A 9,647-nucleotide genomic window follows, 5' to 3' on the forward strand; every position below is an offset into this window, starting at 1 on the left:
TGGAAAGTGAAGAGGGCTGTTGTCGGCTGCAAAGGGCCTTTGATGTGATGCAGAGCTGGGGTGAGGAGTGGCAGATGGAATTCAACCCTGTCAAATGTGAGGTTGTCCATTTTGGAAGGACAAATAAGTATGCAGAATACATGGTTAACAGTAGGGTTCTTAGTAAGGTGGAGGAGCAGAGGGATCTAGGGGTCTATGTTCATTGGAATGGTGAAAGATGAGGGGTGACTTGATAGAGGTCTATAAGATGATCAGGGGAATAGATAGAGTAGACAGAGATTTTTCCCACGGTTACAACAAACTGTTACAAGGGGACATAAATTTAAGGTGAAGGGTGGAAGGTATAGGGAGGATATCAGAGGTAGGTTTTTTACCCAGAGAGTGGTGGGGGCATGGAATGCGCTGCCTGTAGTAGTGGCAGAATCGGAATCAGGTGATCTTTAAGCGGCAATTGGATGGGTACATGGATAGGTGCTTAAGCTAGGACATATGTTCGGCACAACATCGTGGGCCGAAGGGCCTGTTCTGTGCTGTATTGTTCTATGTTCTATTCCAGGAGCTACAAGCCCCGGTTGGGATGTGAGCCCTGATTGTCAACCCCGGAAAACAAATCCACGGATAGATACATTACACACTGATTTTTCAATTTCGAAAACTCCACGCGGGTTCTGTTGGGTGGTAATGATGATTGAATGATGTAAATGAGATTTTCTGCTGTCAGCTGGAAGCTTTGAAAATGACCCAAGATCAAATCAGATTAGTTGCCGGACTGTAATAGTTAATGTGGGCCTTTTGCAATAAGGGAACACGATATTAAAATAATATCTAAGAGCGGTGTTCGTTATCAAAGCGCTCATGGCAAAGAACGTTCATGAAATCCTGACAGGGCTGAATGAGGGCATTCGGTCCATTGAGTCTGAGCCTACCCTTCGAAGAGAATCTCGAATCGTTTAAATAGGACTCAGTACCTAAAGAAAGATTATGTGAATTGGACTTTTATAGTCGTTAATTTGCTTTTCGATTAAGTACGAATGTGTCGTGTTCTGTAAAACGGCCATCTCTGATCTATATCACGGCGAGATTTTCAAATGTGAAAGAAAACCGTTGATGATTTGGCGCCATTTTTTCCCGCCCTGCTTTCTTAGAAATAGTTACAGCTGGTAGGAACACCAAGGGAGACAATGAGGGGAGAGATTTCATTTGGAATTAACACTCCCGTACCTAATATATTGTGTAACAATTGCATAACATTCATGGTCATGTACTAATCACCGTCGCTGAAAGCCGTGTGTCTTGCGACTAACTCGGCTGGATTCAAAATATATATAACAACAGAATTGATTCAGTGCAGCGAGAACAAATTACTGTCATGCTATCAGGTTTCCAACTCTCTCTGGATGGTTTAGTGGCTCTAAAAAGAGCCGTTGTGTTTCTCTCTCTCGGGGTGAATGTGCAGGGCCGGCCAGGCTCCGTTTAGGCGCGCTCCCCGCGGATCCGGCGGGCCAGCTGGATGTCTTTGGGCATGATGGTGACCCGCTTGGCGTGGATGGCGCACAGGTTGGTGTCCTCAAACAGCCCCACCAGGTAAGCCTCGCTGGCCTCCTGCAGGGCCATCACAGCCGAGCTCTGGAAGCGCAAGTCGGTCTTGAAGTCCTGAGCGATCTCTCGCACCAGGCGCTGGAAGGGCAGTTTGCGGATCAGCAGCTCGGTGGATTTCTGGTAGCGGCGGATCTCCCGCAGAGCCACCGTGCCGGGCCTGTAACGATGAGGCTTCTTCACTCCGCCCGTGGCCGGAGCGCTCTTGCGGGCCGCTTTGGTCGCCAGCTGCTTGCGGGGAGCTTTCCCTCCGGTGGATTTGCGCGCTGTCTGCTTGGTTCTGGCCATTCTCTTCAACTCCCTGTAACACACAGGCTGCTGTCAATGCTGAAACTGCTGCGGTGCTGCCTGTTTAAGGGAATGGAGAGCCCGCCCTAGAGCTGGGATTGGATACAGCCCTGTCCCTCAGCCCAAAGAGAAACAGCTCCGGAAGGGACAGGAAAGGCAGGAAAAGAATTGTTAGAGGCTGATTGGATAACGTGAAATGACAGTTGGTCAGTTTGAAAATGCCCGCCGAATTTCACAAACACTGAAATTAAATTAAACATCCAAACGCAAAACACCATCCGTCTAAGATAAAATGTAATATTTTATAGTAATTCTTTTAAACCTAGTTAGCAGTCAGCGCGGACAGGAGGCGGGATCATTGCCTGATCTGTCTGTAACAGGCGGGAGGAAAGGCGGGGTTTAAAATAGCCCAGACAAACTGAACAACCGAACTTGTACCGGCTTTGAATCAATCTAAACAACCCCGCCAATTTAAACATCTTAAAAGCTAATATAGTGGACACGACAAAAGGACAGAATCTCACTTTATTTTTTTTATTAGCCCCAGATTGTAATTCGCCCGAAGACAATGTGGAATTGCTGCCTGAACTGTCTGTAACAGGCAGATGGAAGGAACACGCCATGAAAACATGCGCAGCGTCCCAGAATCAAAACTGAACAAAGTAACATTCCTGAACGGGTCAGTGAAATACAAACACTACAATATGCCACATTCGTGACTCGGTAGAGTTATAAATCGCGAAGTGAAATAACCAGATGGAGATCAATAAACCTTCCCTATGTGATACCTTCCCCATTCACAGGTCTCCACTTTCGTAAAGCATAGCACGAGTGTGTATTTGAGCGATTCAGATTAATTAATATCCAAGGTAAGTCTGCGCTCGGCGCCGGGACGGGGATCATCGGATCCGGGCTCAGCTTTTTCCTGAGAGATGTGGGTGGCTCTGATAAGAGCCTTTGGGTCCGGGTGGTTATATATTACACCGACTGTATTGCTGCTGTCTTGGTCACTTTCGCCTTGGGCTTGGCCTTGCTTTGAGCCGGTTTGCTGAGGGGTTTGGGGGCTTTCGGGGCCTTGATCTTTTTCACCTTCTTCACAAGAGTCCGTTTCTTTGGCGCTGCTTTGCTCACCGTTTTCTTTGGCGGTGCCGTCTTCTTGCCGCTCGCTTTCTCGGCTGGGGATTTCTTGACTGTCGCTTTCTTGGCCTGGGATTTCTTGGCTGTCGCTTTCTTGGCCGGGGATTTCTTCACGGCCGGTTTCTTGGCGGCCGCTGATGTTCCCGCCTTCTTTCCCGCTTTTGCCTTGACTGGATTCTTTGGGAGTTTGAAGGAGCATGACCAGAACAAGGGAGCCGTTCGCCAGGCATCTCCTGATACTCATCTTAATCTGTACCTTTCGCTTCTCCACATCGATCCCGCTTCTCTCCAGCGCCTTCTTTATAGCAGACGTCGCTTTGCGATCATTGCTATCCCCGACAACCCTCAGAATTAGCTCTCCCAACCCGGGACCGGGTGGTTTTTTCTTGGGAGCCGTCGCTTCTTCTTGGGAGCCTTGGCTTTGGTGGGAGCGGAGGCTGGAGGAGCAGTTTCGGCGGCTGCACTGTCGCTCATGTTGAGAACTCTGCGCTGAATCTCTCTCTGGGTCAGTCTGAACTGGGTCAGCAATGAAGCTGCTGGCGGCGGCACTGAGCAACTTCAAGGTAGCGAGCGGACGGCGCAGGCACATCCTGCTGTCAGCTCCCTGCTCCTGCTGTCTGTGTTTCTCTAACGGTCTAAACTCTCCGATTCCTCTGAAATTCCGCATCTCCAGAGAGCCTGGCTCGATCGCTCCTCACCCTGACAGGGGAAGCTTTACGGACGAAAAGTTTTCACTCGGATACACGGCTCCTGATGGCGCTCTCTGAGCTGAGCGGCGACATTCGCTACATTTAGACCGAAACCTTGAAACCACCAAATATATTGCCTTGAATTCTACTTTTGAGGTTTAGAAGGGGAGCAGGGGGATAACCTGAATTGAAAATATTTTTGAGTTTCGTAAGAGAGACTTAGAAATATCATAATATTAGCGGACACACAAACACAGTTACAATAGACAATAGGTGCAGGAGTAGGCCATTCTGCCCTTCAAGCCTGCATCACCATTCAATATGATCATGGCTGATCATCCTTAATCAGTATCCTGTTCCTGCCTTATCTCCATAACCCTTGATTCCACTATCCTTGAGAGCTCTATCCAACTCTTTCTTCAATGAATCCCGAGACTGGGCCTCCACCCTCTGGGGCAGAGCATTCCACACAGCCACCACTCTCTGGGTGAAGAAGTTACTCCTCATCTCTGACCTAAATGGTCTACCCCGTATTTTTAAGCTGGGTCCTCTGGTTCGGCACTCACCCATCAGCGGAAACATGTTTCCTGCCTCCAGAGTTGGACTAACCGACCGCCCTTTCCCTACAGTCTCTCTGACACAATATTCACATTCACACAGTCACACGCCAGAAATATCACCAAATGTAAATGTGGAAGAATAGAATTTGTCCACCTTTCAGCCTTTGCTGCGGTGCTCAGGGACTTAATTGTAGTTTTTCTCCTTAGTAACTGTTACACTCTCATCAGCTTTACTGTTTACATCCTCAAAGATGGCCAATCGGTTTCTCAAGCTTAGAGGACAGAACAGTATGCACTTGTACAGGCCCTTCATGCTGACTCTATCAGATTCTGATTACTGTTCTGTCAAATACTTCACAATTGAAGCTTTCATTTTATTTTTTCCCTGCAGGCTGACTGGACTATAGTTCCCAATTATATACCTACCTCCCTTTTCCATTGGATTGCTAACACTGGCTAGCCCCCAATCTGTAAATTATTGCAGAGCCCATAGAATCTTGGAACATGACCACCACTGCATCCACTATTACTTAGTCCACTACATTAAATAGTCTGGGACATAGATGATCAAGGCCTGGTGTTTCACAACATTCAATCCTATCCATTGTCCCACCATCATTTCCCTAATAATACTGATTGGTTCAGTTTCTCCCTCTCAATAAACTCCGTAACATTACTACTGTGTTAGTAGTGTGAACATTTGTGAACAAAGAACAACAGTATGTTAGGATTTGTGAGACATTCTGTTCCCAATTTTGAACTCCCCTGTTTCATGCTGTAAGTGACATGAGGTCCTTTTTACCAATGTGTTCATTTCTCTCTTTACACATTTCTCGGTGTTTCAGCAGTTTTTTTTAATGGCTTCCACAACATTATTCTTTTCTTCATTTGTTCTTTATTGGTCAAATTCCTTTTTGCTGTAATTTGCTGAATTTGGATCTGTTTGCAGCCTTCTCATCCTTTGCTGTATTTCTTCCCAAATTGTAGGCCTTTTCTTTGTACCAAAAACTATCTTGAATAGCCGTTTCAAGTTTCACAGCATCCTTTCTATAGGAGAGAGACCAGAATTGCACATAATATTCCAAAAGTGGCATAACCAATGTTCTGTACACACACAGCATGTTCTTCTAAGTCACATACTCAAAGCTCTGGCCAGTAAAGGAAAACATATCAAATGCCTTTTTTGCTATCCTATCTAACTATAACTCCATGTTCAGGCAACAATGAACCTGCATTCCAACGTCACTTTGTTCAGCAACACTCCACAGGAGCTTAATATTAAGTGTGTAAGTCCTGCCCTGATTTGCCTTTCCAAATTGCAGCACCTCATATTGATAAAAATTGAACTCAATATGCCACTACTGGGTCTAATGGCCCATCAGATCGAATTCCTGCTGTATTCTGAGGTAGCCTTCTTTGCTGTTTACTACACCTCCAATTTTTGTGTAATCTGCAAACTTACCAACAATACCTGCAACCTCACATCCAAATCATTCATAATAATGTGTACGTGCTGGTGCTGGACTGGGGTGTGAAAAGTTAAAAATGACGCAACACCAGGTTGTAGTCCAACAAGCTTTCTGAATACAGACATCTGATGGAGAAGCAGCAGTCCAGAAGTTTGTACTTCCAAATAAACCTGTTGGACTATAACCTGGTGTTGTGTAAATTTTTCACTAAAATTATTTGTAAAAATGATGAAACGCAGTGGACTCAGCAGTGATCCTTGTAGCACATTTGTCACAAGCCTCCAGTCTGAAAAGCATCCCTCCACCACCGCCTTCTGTCTTCTACCTTCGAACAAGTTCTGCATCCAAATGGTTGGTTCTCCCTGTATTCCATGTGATCCAATTTTACTAACCAATTTCCCATGGGAAACCTTGTCAAACACCTTATTGAAGGCCATATAGATCACATCCACCACTTTGCCCTCATCAGTCCTCTTCCTTATCAATTAAAAAAAACTCAGCCAAATTAATGATATATGATTCCCTATGCCGAAAGCCATGTTGACTACCCCTAATCAATCCAGGCCTTTCAAAAAGATGTAAATCCTGTATCTTACAATCTCCTCAACTGTTTGCCTACTGTCGATGTTACGCTCACTGCTCAATAGTTCCCTGGCTTTTCCTTACAACCTTTCTTCAATAGTGGCACCACGTTAGCCAGCCTCTAGTCTCTTTGCACCTCACTTGTGACTATTGATGATACAAATATCTCAGCAAGGGGCCCAACAATCACTTCCTTGGCTTATCTTCGTGTTCCAGGGTACATGTGATCATGTGCTTGTGCTTTATCCACCTTTTCTATTTAAAAACATTCAGCAGCACCTCCTCTGTATTATGGACATTTTTCAAGATGTCACCATTTGTTTCCCCACATTCTATATCTTCCATTTCCTTCTCCTCAGTAAGCACTCGCTTAGTATCTCCCACATTTCCTGTTGTTCCACACATAGGCTGCCTTGTTAATCTTTGCGGGCCCTATTCTTTCTCTGGTTACCTTTTTGACCTTCATATATTTATAAAATCTAGTTGAATTCTCCTTAACACTATTTGCCAAAGCTATGTTATGTCTCTTTTTTGCCCTCCTGATTTCCTTTTTAAGTATATCCTACTGCCTTTATACTCTTTGGATGATTCACTCAACTCTGCTGTATTTAACAAACATATGCTTCCTTCTATTTGGACCAAAACCTCAATTTCTTTTCTCATGCAGCACTTCCTACACCTACCAGTCATGCCTTTCATCCTAACAGGAACATTCTGTCTCTGGACCCTCGTTTTGTCATTTTTGAAGGCTTTCCATTTTTCAGCCATCCCTTCGCAAGTGAACATCTGCCCTCAGTCAACTTTTGAAAGTTCTTGCACAATACTCTCAAAATTGGCCTTCCTCCAAATTAGAAATTTAACTTTTAGATCTGGCCTATCCTTTTCTGTCACAGTTTTAAAACTAATAAAAATAATGGTCGCTGGCCCCAAAGTGCTCCCCACTGACATATCATTATATCCCAAGAGTAAGTCAAGATTTGCACTTTGTCTACAAGTTACATTGACAAACTTAATCAGAAAAATTTCTTGTACACACTTAAGAAATTCCTGTCATATGGCAGTCCTAATCTACGTTTGGAATGTTAAAATCCCTCACCATAACCACACCATTATTCCTGCAGATCTAAGATCTCCTGACAAATTTGTTTCTCAATTTCCTGCTGACTGTTGGGGTGTCTGCAGTCCAATCCCAATAAGATGATCAAATCCTTTCTTATTTCTCAGTTCCACCCAAATATTTTCCATGGGTATAAGCCCAAGAATATCCTCCCTCAGTAAAGGTGTGATCTTATCTCTTAACAAACATGTCACTCCCCATGAGACCCCCTCCTCTTATCTTTCCTATAATTTAATTCCTGTAACATTAAGCTGCCAGTTGTGTCATCCCCAAACCATGTCTCCGTAATTGCTATGATATCCCAATTCCAATCCCATTTTCCTAACCATGAATTCATCCTCCTTCCCTGTTAGGCCTCTTGCATTGAAATAAATGCAGTTTAAGTTATCAATCCTATCTCATTCTCTGCTATGTTCCTGTCTGGCCTTGGTGATTGACTTAGATTGATCTCTCTGTTCACTATCTCCCTAGTTCCCACTGACCTCTCCTCACCCCCACACCTTACCAGATTCGATTACTTACAGTGTGGAAACAGGCCCTTCGGGCCAACAAGTCCACACTGACCCACCGAAGCACAACCCACCCAGACCCCATTCTCCTACATTTACCCCTTCACCTAACATTATAGGCAATTTAGCATGCCAATTCACCTAACCTGCATATCAGTGTGGGAAGAAACCGGACCACCCGGAGGAAACCCACGCAGACACGGGGAGAATGTGCAAACTCCACGCAGTGAGTCGTCTGAGGCGGGAACTGAACCCGTTCTAGCGCTGTGAGGCAGCAGTGCTAACCACCGTGCCACCCACCAGTTTAACCCCTCCCCAGCAGCTCAAGGAAATGTTCCTACAAGTATATTAGATCCCTTCCAATTAAGGTACAATGCTTTCTTTCTAGGTCATTTCTTGCCCAGAAGAGATTCCAATGGTCCGAATATGGGAGCACCTCTCCCCTGCACCAGTTCCTAAGTTTGGCGTTCCTCTGCTCTATTATCCTATTCCTTCCCTCACTCGCTCGTAGCAGCGGGCGTAATCTAGATATTACTACCGGAGCGGACCTCCTTTCTACATTCTTGCCTCTCTTCCTTATTCATTCTTCGAAATCTCATCCCTTTCCCTTCCTGTGTAGTTAGTTACAATGTATACTCCCCTTTGGGAATATCCTGCATTCTTTCCGCGATATCTTTGATCTTGACACCAGGAAGGCAACACATTATTCTGATTTCTCGCTGTCGGCCTGTTCCTGCCGTTGATAAAGAGATTCGAGTTTTGTAAGTTGTAAAAGGAGGACCTTCCAAATCGCGACTACTTCCATCTAAAAAGATAAAGGCAGCTCATGTCAGTGAGCACCGCCTTGATATCGGACAAGTTCCCCTCCAAGGCACTCACCATGCTGACTTGGAAATAAAACCACTTTCTTTCACTGTGAATGCATCAAGATCCTGGTACTCTTGTGTTCACGGCATTGTGAGCAGCACATGGACAACAGCTGTTCCAGAAGATAGCTCACTACCGCCTTCTCAAAGGGATGGAGAATCAATTCTCAGCCAGCGACATCCACGTCCCAGGAGTGGTCTCTCGTTGTGGCATAAATACATCACAAGGTTTCTGTCTGCAACATACATGACACTAAAATCTGTCATCCACGACAAACTAAACCGAGTCCCAGAGATGCCATTGCACACCTGGTGTGACTTTTGCACGGCCCTCCTGACCCAGGAATAAGCTCTGACACTGTGACGCAAGACTCTCTCCATCAGTAATTTTCTGCCTTCGTAAGAATGTTCGACTTATTCCATCTCTTTGTATGTTACTTTAGACAAGGAGTTAATATTCGTGGATGAGAGGTCAGCAGGATTAAATACCACAGTTAACATTCGATCAGACGTGATGTTATCGAATGGGGGAGCACAGGGGATGGGGAGAGTGACCGCCAGCTTCTCCGCGTCCTGATCAGATTGTGAGAGAGCCGGAGGGAGATGTTATTAACATGAGCCGGGAATGAGCACCATTGGAGCTTCATAAAGGGACAATGTCCCAGCTTGAAACCTTCTCTGCCCTTTCCCTCACAACTCCAGTTGCTTTGGTCAAACTGGGAGAAAAGGGAATTGGGGAAATGACCAATTGATGTTTGTTTCTGGGAAGCATCGGGAAAACAACGCATGCGCAATGCCCCCATGCTGATAGCTCATGACGAGAGGAGCGCATGC

At 45.3% G+C, this 9,647-nt stretch overlaps 1 protein-coding gene across 1 annotated transcript in view; it reads right to left on the minus strand.

Annotated features, from left to right (window-relative positions):
* Positions 1-1,438: 1,438 nt before the first annotated feature.
* The window catches only part of LOC132837315 (histone H3-like), a 489,210-nt gene continuing 481,001 nt past the window's right edge, over positions 1,439-9,647 (minus strand). Inside the window, exon 5 of the mRNA XM_060856987.1 lies at positions 1,439-1,885. Coding sequence (XP_060712970.1) covers positions 1,474-1,885 — 412 coding nt within the window. The 3' untranslated portion in view covers positions 1,439-1,473. The remainder of the gene's footprint in view (positions 1,886-9,647) is intronic.

Source organism: Hemiscyllium ocellatum, chromosome 49 (assembly GCF_020745735.1).
Source record: "Hemiscyllium ocellatum isolate sHemOce1 chromosome 49, sHemOce1.pat.X.cur, whole genome shotgun sequence".
NCBI classification, from domain to species: Eukaryota; Metazoa; Chordata; class Chondrichthyes; order Orectolobiformes; family Hemiscylliidae; genus Hemiscyllium; species Hemiscyllium ocellatum.